The 17,729-nt window shown below is 38.5% G+C and overlaps 1 protein-coding gene across 1 annotated transcript; it reads left to right on the top strand.

Moving 5' to 3' along the window:
* The first annotated feature begins 140 nt into the window (after positions 1 to 140).
* Positions 141 to 17,675, top strand: slc44a4 (solute carrier family 44 member 4). The gene is made up of 22 exons (XM_074686707.1): positions 141 to 314; positions 6,702 to 6,750; positions 6,945 to 7,018; positions 9,160 to 9,238; positions 9,339 to 9,438; positions 9,530 to 9,655; positions 11,767 to 11,827; positions 12,161 to 12,281; positions 12,786 to 12,869; positions 13,060 to 13,172; positions 13,277 to 13,399; positions 14,537 to 14,636; positions 14,740 to 14,832; positions 14,955 to 15,057; positions 15,150 to 15,409; positions 15,678 to 15,772; positions 15,976 to 16,079; positions 16,281 to 16,354; positions 16,490 to 16,560; positions 16,755 to 16,849; positions 16,948 to 17,032; positions 17,126 to 17,675. The coding sequence occupies exons 1-22, from the start codon at positions 275 to 277 to the stop codon at positions 17,233 to 17,235; spliced, it is 2,160 nt and encodes a 719-aa protein (XP_074542808.1). The 5' UTR covers positions 141 to 274; the 3' UTR covers positions 17,236 to 17,675.
* The last annotated feature ends 54 nt before the right edge of the window (positions 17,676 to 17,729 follow it).

Raw genomic sequence — 17,729 nt, 5'->3', positions numbered from 1 at the left:
CGCTTGGTTTATGAAATCTGTTCGGAGTGATACCTCTTCTTCGCTCAAAAGCTTTGACAGAGGGTGCAGGTGCACGTCCATCCTCAGGTGCGCTCGTGTCGTCACTGCTTAGTTACATCTGCAGGAAGGAAAGATTTCTCTAACTTAGCTACCGCACTCGCTCGGACAACAAGCCCGATTTTGGCCGCTCTATGTTTTGTTTCTAGATTAGTTTGAGCAAAAGGAGTTTGGTTTTGGTTGCTGGAGCGGGAAAAGGTGGCGGCTGTGGCGGGAAATGGGTAAAAACAAGGAGACAAATTCGGACTCCGAGCATGGTGAGTTTATATCGCCCGTTATTTCCTCAAAAGGTTCACTAAGCCCGAACTATGAAGGGCTGTAAGGAACATAATTCAGACTGGATGATCTGCTCCATAACAAGCTTATTAATACTTTGTTAAGAAATATTTTAGTGTATGATAAGCTCTTTCCAAATTAAGCTTTGCAAGAGAGGTTAGTTTGATTAATGAGTTTTACAAACGGGTTTTCAACCAATATTGGTTAATGAAATGTATAAGCATTTTAACAGTAGATATTAATTTACGTAACCTATTTAAAAAGCCATTACTGTATTCTCAATATTTTTCTATTTGATTTATTGTTGTTAACTTTACAGTTCCTGCTTATAACCACTCCTCGTTAATAGGACAGCTCCCACCAATAAACCAGGTTTAATGGTTTACGGCAACTTATCAATATGTGTCATCATTTATTTGTAACCACAGTGTGCTGGACACATGACCCAGTTCAATGAAATGTCAACAGAAAGTATGGAGATGAAATTAAAAAATTAATTTCTGCAAAGTGAAAAGACTAAACTTCTTCAGGTCTTTAAAAAGTCAGTAAAGAACACCAATCTGAGAAGGAATTGGGTTGTTATCCTAACTTAGATCATATCTTTCACTTACACCATTCTATAAGTAAACACTGTGTTTATATTAATTAAACTGTCAGCTGAACATGCATACAGTAGTTTAAATGTTATGTTATTCAAACAAAGACGTGTTGGCGATGATGCTCAGAGTGACTGGTGCTACCTGTTAAGAACCAACTTTCAAGTTCCTGCTAATGAGACATCAAGCTTGAAAAGTTGTTGGCAGCTTGTTGAAGTTTGTTAAAATAACTTAACACCACAAAATATAATTAAAACACTTACAAGGTTATATATAACCTAATAAAAGATGTTGAACATAGTTTCCATAAGTTAAAAAAGTCCATCAAAATAAACCTGGTTACTTTATCACTTGACATGGAATCAGGAATTTGTTTGTGAAGATGGAAATTAAGTAATATTGAGACTTTTCCTTCATTTTTGTAACTTACTTTCGTATTTTCTTTGTTTTAAGTGCATGTTTATTAATATTTTTTCAAACTGAATGTTATTAAGTGTATTTGTCAACTGTAAGTTTTTGTTAACTTATCATCACAGCTCTGCCCTGAACATGGGCCGTCAGTACGGTGGCCCTTCAGGTCAGCTGCACAAGCATTTTATGAAAGATGAAATCATCCCACATTTTTGTTTTAATTTTGTGAACTTTTTTCAGTTAACAAAATTTTAGGGTTTTTTTTAAATATATTTTTTCCTGTTTTTGTGTCCTTTGCGTTTCGCCTTTAGGGCCACCATACATTCAAGAGATATAAAACACAATATATCCTTTTTTATCTTCTTTAGGATTTGTGTTTTAAAACAGCTAAAAAAAAGGGTGTTGTTGTTTCCAGGCACTCAAAGCCTTCCTGTGTCCTTTTCTCTGAGTTAATGAATGACTGTATGGCTCAATAAGGAAAAAGACAGATGGAAAAATGTCACATTTTTATGGGTTGGTTACTCCCAGGTGCTATAACAAAGGTAACAGTGTGACAGGAAAGAAGTGTCTCAGTGTTATTTCCTGGAACACAGAGAGAGAATGACGAGGAACAAAAAAAATAAGTTACTTAATATGCGATCACAAAGACCAAGATTAGAGATAAAAGTATCTGAGTGGATGCATATTGTGACCCTGGCAGCTGGGGGATGTTTGAATAACATTTGAATAAAGAAAAGGGGCATTAGATGTTACGGTAGGCTGGCAGAAGGTCAGAGATGTTTCATCTTTCTTTGGTTAAGACTGATCTGGGAACTTGTTTGTGTAGCTCCAACTGAAAACATTCCTGCCATGAGTCAGGTTTATGACCTCATAATCCTCCATAATTTTAGCCTGTTAAGCAGGAAAAACTCACATAACTGTTTCAAGTCTTTCATCAAGAGGATGTCAGTATTATTTTTTGGTAGGTGTCTAAGGTGATCCACATATTTTTAACTCCTCTGTGTTTTTCATGCAAACTGACTGGGCAATAAGGTTGTGATAGTGAGCATATTCAGTCAAACATGTAAATACCAGCATGCTGTGGTCATATGATTAGTATAAAGGAGTGGACATGTTGGCCGTGCAGCTAAACCATTGTCCTCTCCACCAGAAGCTGAGGCAGAGTTTTGTCTACTGGCTGTAATTTGAATAAGATTGAATGTGTGTTAACACGCTGGCACTGCTGCATCATTGCTGAATGCAGGATGCAAATCTTCAAGCTGGAGAGAAAATAGTCAAAACTACTCGTTCTGATGTGAGACAGACAGCTTTCAAGACTCGATCAAAGAAAGAAAATGCAAAAATAAAACATATTCAAATATATAATCTTTACTGAAACCTTTGTAAAATAGTCAGAATAGTCGTTCTTCAGTGATTACCTGACAGAACAGAGGAACCTGTTCATTGGCTTTCTGTAGTGCTGTGACTGAGTGTCAGATTTCAGCTGTGCTGGATAAGACTGTTAAGACTGAGTGACAACAGGCAAAACAGAGCTCACTCTGACTCTGTGAGACACATAAAAAGACCTCTTCACTTTTTATGTCCTTGTAAAAAAACAAGGGAAGCTTTAAGGTTTGTAAACTTTGAACCCCAGACAGGTCAGCTGTGACATGTTTGAAAAAAATCAAAGAGTTATGCAAGGGTCATCTCTGGACTGTGGCTGGAGTGAGGGTGTCAGATTACACTGTGAATAAAAACTTTCCAGTCATTCAGGAAAAATGAAGAATATGTATGTGTGTAGTTTTTGACTGAAAGAATATCAAATTGATGTTTCAAGGACTTTGTAATAAACATTTTACATTTTACAGCACAATTAACTGATAACACAGGACTTTCCCAGTTATGTGGAAAGAGCCATAATCACCAAGCAAAGATCATTAAAAGAAAAACCTTTTCATCTTACGGTCAAGTGATTTATGTAGCTATTGGATCTGTTCTTTAACCCCTGAACACTTTTAAAATCAAAGATGTCAGAGGAAAGATTTCTTTTGTTGTGGAAAACATGTATCATACACTCATTTACTCCAGTGTTCTGTGATAACAAGTGAATATCACGAGGATTTGACTTGTTTATCTCATTTTAAAATCATCAGAAAATGACAATGAGAATAAAATGAGAATATTAAATTAATATCTTAAAAAAGCAGTTTAAAAAACTCATAATTACAAGGAGACCCATGGATGAGAAGTAGTGAAAATCTAGAGGAAAAACTCACAGGAAAACTGTGAGTAAATAAAAAGTAAAATGCACGGAGATGTGTCCACCTAAGGCCTCCGTACTTTTATCATTCATCATTTATGAACAAAATGGTGGAGATTTCTGTAATAACTGAAAATTCTAATGATGATTTTTCAAATCAAATATTTTTTAGAATACTTGATCTATCCGACTAGAAGACAACAAAATAAGAATAGTTTGTCATAGTTAAATGTCCAAAAATGTTAAATAAGAGTGTCATTTTTATATTGGATAAACTGGAAGCAGCATATCCCCCCTATTTTTCCTGATGATTAACAGTTGAATAATCAAATCCAGAATAAAAAGAGTTCAAAACATTTTTTATATTTTATTGGATTATAACAATCCCAAATAAACCCAACTGAGTAAATATTTGAATACATTAAAAGAAAATTTAGACACAGCTCATGTTGACATCTCAGAATTCAATATTTTCTACTTTATTTTCTACTTTATTTGCTCCTCCATTGATTTGGTCTTTTTTTGGATTTTTCTTTTTTTCTGTGCTGTGGACATAATTAGACAACATTTTTTTACTCTGTAATGTCCGTTAACAGACCTAAAATTGATCAATGATTCAAGGAATTAATCAACACAACAATAGACAGAGTGAATTATTGTCACTTGGCTTCATACATTAGAGATATATATTTACCAGCTTGTTATTAAAGTTAGTCTTTTTCTGCAGCTTTGACAAAATTTCTGGTCAATGATTTGCAGCAGAAATCTCTTTTAAGTCACTTATTTCCAACCCTGAGTGCAGGCACTGGACTGTATAACTCCACCAAAATCAGAAAAGCTTTTTCTAGACTAACTCTAATTGAGTTTCAGGAAGTGAGTAAATGATATTTTTCTTCCTCAATTAGCGTAGCAGTAAAAGTCTAACAGGAACTAAGCTCAAGTGTTTACATGACTGAAAAAGACGTTGTTACTACAACGCCAGGATAAGCAAAGTGTCGGCTCCAACACTTCTCCTTGCCTCCTTTGTCACCATGCTATTCTTTGATGTTTTTAGAGGCTGTTTGAGGAGTCATGGGTATTTACATCCAGGGAGGGATTGTTGGCTGATGCTTTATAAGCCTCCCGGACTGTCAATACACCTGAGTCTCTATCAATACATCAGATAAGCCCAGTGTGTAAACAGGGATGCAGGAAACAGTCGTGGTCAACACATGACCGATGATTGAAAATCAAACACAGTCACAAACGGGTCAAATGTCTCAGCTTCAGGAGAGAAAAATAACATTATTTTGTTATTTTCACAACACAAGACGGTCAAAGGGCCTTTTTGACATTACAAAATAAATGACCCTTCCTGAACTTGTCCTGCATGTTTTGGTTTTAAGTTTCTTTACAGACACCCACTATCCAAACTTTACTTTAACGAGTGCTTACAACAAATGAAACACCACCGTAACCAACCAGTAAAAGCACGTCCTGCAATAGCAGTAGCAGCAATTGACTTTAGTTTGCTTCTTATTTAACATTTTGAATCTTCAGCCTGTTCCTCCCTCTGAAAATCTCTGAGGCATTAACAAACTGTCCGTTGTTCAGTCTGTGATGTTTTGTGTGATGACTGACAGTTTAAAAGCTCAATTACCTTGAATATAATGGTTTCTTTTGGTTTTATATTACAATGTTACAAATACATGGAAGGACTATTGTGAGTCAGAAGTCATTGGATGAAGAATAGCTTCAAGCTAGCTCAAACAAGGGAAACAAAAAAGATAAAACCAACAGGGGAAAAATATGTCACAGCCAAAGTTCAAGGTGTACCTGAAGCACTTTTTCTCATTGTTAAATTAGAGCAGTACTGTACAAAACAACGGTAAGAGCAACAGCTCCTCCAAAGTGAAGTCATAACTTTTAGAGCTCCCCCTGGTGACCAGCTGTGATATAAAGTCAGACTCCTCCCATATAGTACATTGAACAATAGCCGCACAGGAAAAATTGGTGTTGTTTTGTTGGTAAGTTACCTCAGTATTTTGGTTAGCTGAAGGGCTGTAATTTAAACCCCGCGGCTTTGCTAGCTAGATCGCCTCTGTGCACGTCATAGCTCCTCCAGCACAATATGTCAGCGCCATTTTTTGGTGCTGTTTGACTTCAAATTCCCCAATGCAACAACATAGAGTTGTGTTTACAGTTAATGATTAAAGCTAGTTAATTCAAAGAATGCTTGTTGGCTAGCTTAAGCTACCTCTAAGCATAGACTGTAAAAAAATGGACGTCCGCTTGCTCGGCTTGAAGTGAGGTCTCCACAAACACTGCTCCCCCTGGTGACTGACTACAGTATAGGTTTAAAAATACGGCTTTCCAGCCATTCCAGATGGGCTGTGATCAAACTTTAGAAAATTATTTCACCTCGTAGAAATGTTTTTCACCTCAGATTGTTGTGGTGATTTGAAGATACCATTTGGCTGTCTTGTGTTCAAGTCCTCTTTTTTCTGAAAATTTTCATTTTCATTAGTTATACGAGGTTAAAAACGAGGCTTTGTGTAACGTTTAATGATGATTGACAGCTGCCGTTCTCGTGTTTTCTTTTCGAGGATTGTAAAATATGTCGGGAAGAAGAGTCAGGAAGTGATTAGACTCTTGAAAGAAAAAAAATAATTATCATTTTTGTCACCCAGCTCCACTCAGATTCTCACAGAATCCCTCATCGTCTCTACTGTGCAGACTCTGGTTCCAAACTGCTACAATGGTGGCGCCTGAGACGGCGGTATTTTGGCTTCAAAACCGTAGAATGATAAATGGCGGAGCCACGCTGTCCACTCTATATACAGTCTATGCCTCTAAGTGCGTAAGAATGGTGTAAAATCATGGATAATACACTCAGCGTTCATTAAGCAGCCTTACTGGGAACTTACCAAAACAACCAGCCTTCCCTTTTAGAGTCGACACTGACTGAAGCAGAGTGACCAACAAGCATTTTGTCATACTACAGTGCTACTACAGTTGCAAGGAATAAGCTAGCATGGCCCTCCTAAACACAAACCGGGAACTTAGATGATGATGTTTGTGTGTAAAAGGTATTTACGACAATAAACTAAATGCTTTGCCGTGTTTCTGTTTTCTTTTCTCAGGAGAACCGGCTCAGTTCGACCCAAGTTTCAACGGACCCATAAAGAAAAGGTGAGTCCTTGTCTTCATTAGAAGCTGACTCCTTTAATCCCTGACTGTCTTTGTGAAAGCCCACATTTCAGACTCTGACTCTCTTTTGTCTGATTGAATCACCTCTGTTGCCCCTAAGGCTAAAGTTCAACACAAAGCTCAGTCAGCTGCTTTCTTTAACCTAGTTTTCTGTGTTTTCTTTTTTTTCTCATCAGAGGGTGCACCGATATAGTCTGCTGTATTCTGTTTATGGCCGTCATTCTTGGCTACATCGTAGTTGGAGGGTTAGGTGAGCATAACCTTACAGTGCCAAAGCAGGCCTCTGAGGTCTTATGTCTCAGTCTTTTTTTTCCTTTGTCACTGTCTTCTGTTTTTTTGGCTTAAAAATCTCTATGTAATTCTTTCACAATGAAAAGATAAAATCAACTACTGTAAAAAACAGGAAGGGAACATAAAGAATAATCTGCATCCATCCTTAAGCTAAATATGCACTTTCCACTTGTTTAAACACCCTGACCTCAAACTCATTCCAACACTCTGGCTCATCGCTCTTATCTAGAGTCAATAGACAGGCCTGATAAGCAGCGGCTGATTGTACCCCATGTAATTGACTTTTTCCTTGTTGAAGGATGTTGAAAAGTATGTTGATGAGGGTGAATCTCTATAAGCAGTAAAATGTAGGAAGTAGCTAGCTGGCGTACAAAGAATGGATTTGTGAGTAAACACAAAACCCAAAACATTAGAAACTAAACAGATATCTGTCTTTTTATTAAAAACTACTTTAAACTTATTAGACTGGCTGCAAATACTACATTTTTAAACTAAAATCGTTCACTGGAATACAACTCAAGTTACTCATAGTTGTTAAAGTAGAGAGTAAAGTTAAAGAAGATAAATGGTGATTATTTGTAATTATGTAGATCCTGGCCACCCCTACTTATGTCACTGCCGTCATCGTTACACCCCATTCTGAAAGTCTGGACACGCCCCTGCACAGAGGCACACAGTAATATTGGTAACAGTGGTATGAAAGCTGACATGCTTTCAGGTTTGTTCAACAAAAGCTGGAGAAAAACTCCTCTGTAGCAACACGTTCGTCTGTAGGAGCGCCAGGAGGATTAACGATCAGCTGGTGCGTAATATGCGCCACTGGATTCACAGCGTCAGTCATCAAAATATAAACCACACAGAGTGACAGAGGGCACTTTTGTGACTTGCATCATTCCATACATATAGCATAGAGATAGATGATAACACGTATCTGTAAACACTGATTAATGCTAAAAGTAAGCACGAAATTTAATTTCTCCAGTAACTGTGTGTCTTATGTGCCCATCAGGGCGGACTTCTGCCATGCCTGATGCAGAGAGCTGAGAACTTTAAACTCTAAAGACCCACCAGAGCTCTGTCTCTCTCTGGTTTTGACCACGATATGATCCTACCATGAGTGTGAGTTTGGTCAAGGCAATTGTGGTCGCATGTACAAGAGCGTACAAGAGCCCTGTAGAGTTTAATTCACATTTGAAACATCTAGGGGAGAAAAGATCATGGTTCTGAAGGCTTGGCGGCTTTTATTTTGGTGTGCTGGTGTGCCACGGTCATTTACATGTTGCTGAAACCTTGAACCGTTTACATGCGTGAGCAAACAGGGTAATTCCTGTTTGCATGGTATCCTGATCAAATCAGCAGTACATGGACGACATCTTGACGCACGGAGAGCATCATGACGCAATGCACATCATTTCTGCTTCTTCCTACTGTATCCATAGCAACAGCCCGGTGGACTTTCTGTACTCAAAAGGCCAGAAGATTTCTTGCAAACCGAGCATTCCCATGACCAAATATTCGAGTGAGAAAAGAAGTAACCCAGGAGTGATTTTCAGGTTTTTAAAAACTGGAAGATGGGCATATTCTGTTTTATAAAAAGGTTTATTGGTGTTCACATGGGACCTGTGCAACCTGGTTATTGCTAGTATTCCTAATAATATGAAAGGGTTACTGACTGCATGTAAACATAACCGCTAACAACAGCAGAATAAGCTGTTAGGCATTGGCAGAGAAGATCTGGCAAAACATCCACAGCTCTGCTGCTCATCTTACAAATGTGGCTCCATTAAAAAGAAACTTTCTAACAGTAGATTTGTTGCCAAACAGCATTGTTACAACACAGAAATAACCAAACAAAAACAAGTTCCTTTACTTTTCCAACAATAAGAGAAGTGAGATATCTCTGGTGATTACATTGTTCTGTAATTCCAATTATTCTTTATGAAGATGTTTTATTTTTAATAACCCAACAAAACAGATAATTTTTCTTTACTTTTTCTTCTTTGTAAATGTAGGTGTAGGTCTATCTAAAACTTAATTTTTTTTTAAGTTTGGTTGTTATCATTTCTTCTAATCTCTGTCTTACTTTTTTCAAACCATCAGCTTGGCTTTACGGAGATCCCAAACATGTTCTGTATCCAAAAAACTCCACAGGATGGTTCTGTGGCACGCAAGAAAACAAGTAATGTTATTCTTCCTGCCAGTACACATTATGTTTGTTTACATTCTCTAAATATAAGGAATATAACTTCAACTCATCTGTTCACTTTTCCTTCCCTCAGAGACAAACCAAACTTATTCTACTTTAACATCCTCAAATGTGCCACATCTGTCAACGTCATTGCGACCGCTCTGAACGGTTTTCAGTGTCCTACAACTCAGGTATACTTAGCAGCTTGATTTGGTAACTCTGATTAAAGTTTCCTCTACTTTCTGAGTGTCCTTGAAGTAATTATCTGTCTTCATTCTTCAGATTTGTGTGGAGAAATGTCCCACTGACTATGGGGCTGTGTTTTTTCTGGATTATCAAAAGAAGCCGGTGGACGTTTTTCAAAAAAGTCTCTGTGTGCCCTCCTTGGACTTAGCTAAAACTACAATGGTAAGTCTCATTACAAAACTTACTTTGTCTTATTTAAAAATCATATACTAATAGAGGAATGAAAACAATATTCTCAGTGCATTTTTCTTCTTCATTTTTCTTCTAACCCACGAGTTAAAGAGACCATAACCTTTTTCTAAACCCAACCCAGAACATGTTAAACTCTGCTGTCCATTTTAACTCCAGTCGTATTTCCTTCACTTTTGGCAGTAGCCTCCAGCAAAGCTGCGTTTCCCAATTCCCCTTCCTTATTGGTTTTCTTTTTCTACTTGAAATAATGACAAGAGGACACAGGTCTTATGACATTCACATTAATGCAATGTTTCATCAACACCTGGAAGAGATTTGAGAGCAACTGGCTCATTTTTCCTTCTCTCTCTGCGAAACAATAAGTAAACAATCCTGCCACACTTCTTCTACATCCTTTTACTGTTGTTCCAAGTCTACGAATGGTTTATTTAGTGCCTCTATTTACTTAAATCCTTGAAAAAATACACTGAGGGAGGACCTTCAGTCACAACAGTCACGAGGTACAGACAACGAAACAGCAAATAAGGATAAAATCAAACACATACTAGATCATTGTAGGAAAGCCTGGCTGGAGAAAACTGGGATACAACAGGAAAAACTATAATATTAACAGGTAACAGGTCAAGAAGTAATAATCAAATGGATACAATGTTCAGTACAACAAGAAGATCCAAACAGTCATCAAAAATGGAGCAGGAGATATTTTGTTGGCAGATAATAACCCGTTTTGCCCCACTTTCAATAGAATAGAATAGAACTTTGTCGTTGTAACAAGTACAGTGAAATTGAAGTCACAGCAGCAATCAAGAAAACAAAAGTAAGAAAGTGTATAGAAAGTGCAAAAAGGTCCATAAGAAAATAGACAATGACAGCTTGTCCATCATTCTCCAGTTCAGCCAGCCTCCACCTCCACAGGGTCCAGGACTGAGCTTCTTCAGCAGTCAGTTCAGTCTCTGTCTCCTAGTTCATGTCTGCTTACAGCAGGTGAAACTCTTCCAACATGGCGTTGGTGTCTGATGTTAGCTCCGTTAGCCATGCCTGTGAATAGCACGATGCTACTCTGCCCTCTAGTATCCCCTCTGTTGCTAGGTTAGCACAGCTAGCCCGTCCATCTTATTGGAGATAGATCTTACGTTCCCAATAACGATGGATGGAAGGACAGGTCCATGTCGTCACTTTTTAGCGCACACCTGAGAATCAGCACGTCGTTCTCACCTTGTGGGAAGACATCAGGCCTGACACCAGTTAGCATTGACATGCTACAGGCTGCTAACAGCTGATTTCACATGTAAACAATGCAGCCATGGTTACATATAGGATCTCCAGAAAAACACAGGAGAAAGGTAGTAAAATATCACTGAAGCCACAAAAAGTTTGGTGTCCATGACCAGCAAATGAGCCATACAAAGTAATGATCCACTCCAAATAAAAAGATGACGAAAAAGAGACAAAAAAAAATTACAAGAAATGGACAAAGAAGAGAGAGCTGCTGCAAAAGGCAGTCATAGCCAACACGGCGGCGCCTAGCAACAATAATTATTGCTGAAGTGTATCACTGTCATTTTCTACTCACAATAAAAAAAATCTCAGCTTTGCTAATGCAACTTTTTCCACTTATATGCTAGTAGACAACTTAAACAAAGATTTTGGTTTATAAAAAAACAGTTTCCAAGTGGTTCCTGTCACATGATAACAACTGCTTCCTGCTCCTTCTGGCGAAAGACATGGTGAATGCAAAATGTCCTGGAAAATGGCAAATTTTATAAATTTCTTATGATTTTCCCCCCAAACATATTTATAACTATTTAATCTTTCAAGTCTCCAGTCTCCCCCATCAAAAAATTGTACATGGGATAAATATTTTTTTTGTTCTTGGGCTTCTTTCTGTGAGTGGCAACAAAAGTTGCAGGTGGGCACATAGCTATATTTATTAGTATTATAATTATTATTATTTCTATATAATTGTTAGGTAATGGTGACAAGCTGTGTGTCCACCGGCAACAGTTGTTAATCAGCAGACAACCTTGACTCTTTGATGTATTCAGATGTAACTAATGAGTATTTCATCCTTTTTCCCCCAGTCTGTTCAAGAAATTGTGGATAAGGAGCTGTGTCCTTATTTCCACACACCCACGATCTCTGGTGAGTGTTACTGCTTCTTCCCGTGACATGTTTTTGATAGCGCTTGACCTGATTCTGAATCTGGTATCCTGATTATCAGTTCATACTGAGAACCACTCAAATCAAACACTACATCATCTGCCAGCTCGCTAACAACTCAACAAACCACTTTATTTGGGCTGGCTAATTCGGCCTGATGTGTAATTACTGAGTAAACTGGTTTAACTGGGAATGCTTTCTACCAAATTTAGACTGTGCCTAAAGCAGACACTAGCTATCTTAACTCCAACTGTGATGAGACATTGGCACTGAGGCTTTAACTGTTTCTAACCATCTACCTGTCTTTGCTGTCAGTGTTGGGAAGATGTCTGCCAGATTTTGGAAAACTGGATGATATTCCTACCTCGTTTGAAAACGTCCCTGGATTATACGGCTCACTAAATGACACAATCACCACTATTAAGAATGGCACAGGGTAAGAATTAAAAATAAAACAAATATCCAGGTTATTATCATTGTTATTATCCTTCTGACTGAAACTTTGGATTTTTCTCCATGCCATTGTCTACACATCAGCCATGTATTCTTTGTTTTTTTGCAACAACACACAGGTGTATTTGCACTTAATTGGTTTTTATAATAACCATGTATCTTCTCCTCTTATTCTCCAGCACAGGGTCAGTATCTTCACAAGTTTTTGTCACAGCTTTTAGTCTAGAAGCACATTTAGGCATTTCTCTTTAGCTCTACACATTTGCGTTAGTTTGCTGTTTAGATTGCTTTTATTAGGGAGTAGCAGAGTCTGCATAAATGGGTATTGTTGCTCGGTTTCTTTGTAGAGTAGCTTTTTGTCACTCCTTCCCTTCTCTGTGTTATTCACATGGTTAGATGTCTCTATTTCCTCCTCACTGTACTGCTTAGATTCTTCCCTTTTTGAACAGTCACCGGTACAGCTTGTCTTTGTCTTTGCCTTCTTTAGGGACATTGTAAATGGATTCAATGCCAGAGAGATCGGCCTCCGAATCTTTGAGGACTTTGCGTTGGCATGGCCGTGGATCCTCCTGTGAGTTTCCTGGTGGAACAACACCACATACACGCTGCCATCTAGTGGCAGAGAATCAGATAGATGAATGGTTTTGATGTGTAGAGGAAAATTACATTACTGTTCGTTTTAATGACCAAGCATGTTAAAGTAATTTTTGTTTTTAATGGATTGTGTTTGACCATATTTTACTCTTTGATCCCTCTCTCAGTGGTCTTGTCATAGTCATGGTGGTCAGTATGCTGTTCCTGCTACTGCTCAGGTTCACTGCTCCAGTCATGGTCTGGGTGCTCATCTTCGGCCTCCTGGGCGCAGGAGCATACGGTAAACAGTTCTGATCCTGTTCGGGAATAACCTCCTCTTACAACCAAGTGGAGTCTAAAGTTGTCTTTACTGGTTGCTGACTTGTTGGACTGTTTCTTCTGTAGGGATTTGGCACTGCTACTGGGAGTACGACAACTACAAACAAATCTCTGCTTCCATCACCGACATCGGCTTCACAACAAATTTTAATGTTTACCTGCAAGTCCAAGAAACCTGGCTGGCCTTCTGTGAGTCTGATTTATCATTTTGCAAAGACAGTTATATACATGTCAAACACAATATGGTGTTCTTTCAGGCAAGCACCTTTTACTCAGGCAAAGACTGGTACAGAGGGCTGTGGGGAAGAAAATAGCGATAAATCCATGTCTTATTGTCAAGAGTGGATCATAGCCATAGACTGTATAAAACATGGACGTAGTCTCTCTGACGTCACCCGTCTGTTTCTGAAACAGAAAATGAAGCACACCGGCTGTCGCGGCCGTATTGGTAGTGGCAAAGGCTTTGTGTACAGCTATAGGGCGCCAATCAGTCACGTGACCTTGAGCTGTGCCTCTAAATGGGCGAGCTCATAATCTTAATATCCTCTGAACTGCTGAGTTAGAAAACATTTCACCCCCCGTACAGTGTGTGCCAATAATAAAATTAGAGATTCAGACAGGAAACGTTTTTTTAACCAGGCTGTAATTAGGTTTATTTCTGCTTTGAAAATGGCTTTTTTTGGCTTGGTGTGTATGTGACTTCCGTTACTTCCGGCGCCAGCTTCAAGCGGACACTCAAGAAACAGCAGATTTTAGCACTTCAGCCAGGGATGGGTACCGAATTAGGCACTTTTATAGGTACCAACTGAATTCTGTCAAAAGTACCTGGTACTCATTCCCGTAAAGCCAAAAGGTACCATGTTTAGGTACCTAAATGCATCCTTGTGACTGTGAGGGACTTGAAGAGTAGGCAATTTTCCATGCTGAACATGAACACAGCATTGTAAGATTATATAATGAGGAATATATGTTAAATTGATTTTTTTAATATTCTTTCATTAAACAAATTGATATTTTTTACTACATAAACACAAAAAAGTACCTAAAATTGGTACTGTTGAGTACCAGTGCTGATTGCCAGGTACTGGGCATTGGTACCATATTGCTTCAAATGTGAAAGGCACCCATCCTTAACTTCCACATTGTCTCATATTCTTTGACCGAAGGTTGCTGCTTGATCATAACAAGCAAACGATCAAACCATTCCAGAAAAATGTAAATACTGCCATAAAAACACGAAAAAAATGAGAACTCTGAAGTAAAAGAAATCAGAAATCTCACTATTAAGATACAACAACGTCACACTTAATTCTCCTCATCTTGCAGTGATCATCATATGTATAGCTGAGGCGATCCTCCTTCTGACCCTCATCTTCCTGCGGACACGAATACTCATCGCCATCGCACTCATCCAGGAATCCAGCAAGTGAGTCATATTTTCTAAACCACAGTCTCTACAAATGTGCATCTTACTGTGAGGCCACCATATGGCTTTAGCAGCTGATGATGTGTGTGATCATTTTCCACAGGGCAGTCAGTCACATGATGTCCTCCATGCTCTACCCTCTGGTCACCTTTGTGCTCCTGCTGGTGTGTGTTGCGTACTGGGGTGCCACTGCTTTGTATCCTTTTAATCCCATTTTTACAAGTCTATACGCTTTTTTTTTTTGACTGTAATCCGTTCTGTGTTTGTTTTTTAAATCTACCATCTCTGTTTCGGTCCATCTTTAACTGATGTGTGTAGATATTTGGCTACTTCAGGAGACCCCATCTACAGAGTGGTGTCACTCAATGCCACAACGAATGACTGTAAGAGCCTCAATGGTACAGAGGACTGTGATCCACGGGTGAGAGAAAAGAGGAATTTTGCCCCCCTGTGCTTTAAAACTCCCTGCATATGCCTTCAAAGTTTCTCACGCCAGTGTACTTGTCATTTCAGAACTTCACTGCGTCGTCTTACCCACAATGCCCCTCAGCCAGCTGCATTTTCATCAAATACAACGACGAGGGCCTTTTCCAGCAGAACCTCTTCAACCTGCAGATCTACAACGCTGTGGCTTTTCTCTGGTGTGCTAACTTTGTCATCGCCTTGGGACAGTGTACACTGGCTGGGGCCTTTGCCTCTTACTACTGGGCCTTCAACAAACCAGGAGATATCCCCATGTTTCCTCTGTCTGCCAGCTTTCTGCGCGCTCTCAGGTGATTAAGCTTCTGATAAATATAAAATAAAATATCCAAATACTTTTTGCACACCCTTGTTGAACCAAAACACACAAGGTTTTGGTTAAAGCATAAACCTCAGCTTACCAATACAGGCTGCAGTTCTCTTTCTGTCTGCTAGAGGGCGCTTTTGTCCCTTCAAACAACAGTCCTGAGAGCAGAATCAAGCATTTTAACAACCCTTGGGATTCACTTTGTTTTAAGATTTAGAAATAACCCCTTTGTCCTTTTTTTCTTATTGTTTCAGATATCATGTGGGCTCTTTGGCATTTGGTGCTTTAATCCTGACCCTGGTACAGATTGTGAGAATCATTCTGGAGTACATCGACCACAAAACAAGATGTAAGAGTGGCATACACTCACATTGCTCCTATATTAATATGACTTTTTTAAGGTAGTAAAAAATTGATGACACATTTCCCAAGTACTTGCATGAATGGATGAATAGTAAAGTTATGAAGCTATGCACATGTATATCTGTCTTCATAAGTGACCGTTAAAAATTAAGCAGCCTGAAATGTGATGTTTCATTGTTTTGTCCGTAGCGTCTCAGAATGCGGTGGCTCGTTTTATCCTGTGCTGCCTGAAGTGCTGCTTCTGGTGTCTGGAGAAGTTCATAAAGTTTCTTAACAGGAACGCTTACATCATGGTGAGCAAACACTGTTTTTATCTTTCTGGTCACTACTGTTATAAATCATGTTTGAGCAGCTCATGTTTTTAAATTATGGCGCAGTCACAAGAGAAAAAAAATGATTTGCTTTTATTATTTAATTTTTCTCTGATTACATAACAAAAGCATCTTGAGGCCAAATGTTTCATTTTATTCCTGTTACTTTATATTCTGTTTTAGATTGCTGTTTATGGGAAAAACTTCTGCGTCTCAGCCAAAAATGCATTCAAGCTGCTCATGAGGAATGTGATAAGGTTTGCCCTGAAGCCCTCTTTTTTTTAAACGATTTATTAGTAGTCTCATGTTGTCTGTTGTGTCCATGGCATGTGAGTGTTTACATGTGATTGAAAGTCATACTGAACAGCGTCTAATTTCTCCATCCTCCTCAGGGTGGTGGTGCTGGATAAAGTGACAGATCTGCTGTTGTTCTTTGGGAAACTGCTGGTGGTTGGTGGAGTAGGTAAGGATGGTGTAGGAAGACATCAATAGATCTGATGTCCATTTTGCTCTGTTTTTGGTTGCCACCACTTCTTTAGGGAAAAGAGTCATTGCTCTTCATCGGTTAAATGTTTTTACTACCAACTAAATACAAAAAAAGTGAAACAGAAACAAATGGTCAAAAATATATTAACTACTATTATCAAATACTTCCAGGTGTTTTGTCTTTCTTCTTCTTCTCTGGGAGAATATTAGTGCCAGGTGACACCTTCCGCTCAGAAACCCTCAACTACTACTGGATGCCGATCATTGTAAGTAACAAGCTGCTCTGTATCTGTAAGTTGTGAGTCATTTCCTAACATACTTTTTTAAAGTCTTGTCTGATTTTCCTTGTTCCTCTCTATCTTAGACAGTGGTAGTTGGTAGCTACCTCGTCGCTCATGGATTCTTCAGTGTATACAACATGTGTGTGGATACACTCTTCCTCTGTTTCTGTGAGTAAATCTTAAAGATTACCGACTGTTTTTTTTTTAAATAAAAGCATGTGGCAGAACTTTGAAATTTCTCTTCCAACTCTCACCTCACAGTGGAGGACTTGGAACGAAATGACGGATCTCAAGAGAAGCCGTACTATATGTCCAAAAACCTCATGAAGATCCTCAGCAAATCAAACAAAACACCACAGAGAGGCAAATGATAGGACTGAAGACCTTTTTACCTCCAGAGTTCATAAAACCGCATAAACTTGTGTCATAGATTTTCAGGACATTGTACAGCTGCATTGGTTTGTACTCGTTTACCAAAACTGTCGGGCTGATTTTGCACTTTGTGATTTTTTGCGTAGCATTTTTTATATGCAGACGTAGTATTAATGACTCTTTGCATTAATGACCTGACTATGTGAAAGCAGGTAATGTTGTACTGTAATGTTGCAAGTTAAAAATCACCTTTAATACTGTGCAAAATAACAAACTCCTGAAAAACAATTCTTGGAGTTAATTTTGGTCATAGCACTAAAGATAGATCCCCAAAAAGGACATCCTGCTCTGGACTTATTTAACTGATGAATATCATGAAGATGGATATTTTTATATTTCCACTGAAATTCTGTTGTTGGGAGAGGACTCCTTTAATGTGCTTCCCTTATATCAAGCACTAAACATGTTATAAATATATGCTTTTAGATTATAT

This window comes from Halichoeres trimaculatus, unplaced genomic scaffold (assembly GCF_033239565.1).
Source record: "Halichoeres trimaculatus isolate MK-OKI-2021-1 unplaced genomic scaffold, fHalTri1.1 fHalTri1_scaffold_14, whole genome shotgun sequence".
NCBI lineage: Eukaryota > Metazoa > Chordata > Actinopteri > Labriformes > Labridae > Halichoeres > Halichoeres trimaculatus.
The sequence above is the reverse complement of the archived record's forward strand: the minus strand, read 5'-3'. Positions and strand labels throughout refer to the sequence as shown.

Excerpts from the sequence above, each read along its gene's own strand:
- slc44a4 (XM_074686707.1), top strand. The coding sequence starts at position 275 with ATGGGTAAAAACAAGGAGACAAATTCGGACTCCGAGCATG. Across the intron at positions 9,239-9,338 it reads TGTGGCACGCAAGAAAACAA|AGACAAACCAAACTTATTCT; the intron begins GTAATGTTATTC and ends TCCTTCCCTCAG. Across the intron at positions 13,173-13,276 it reads CCTGGGCGCAGGAGCATACG|GGATTTGGCACTGCTACTGG; the intron begins GTAAACAGTTCT and ends TTTCTTCTGTAG.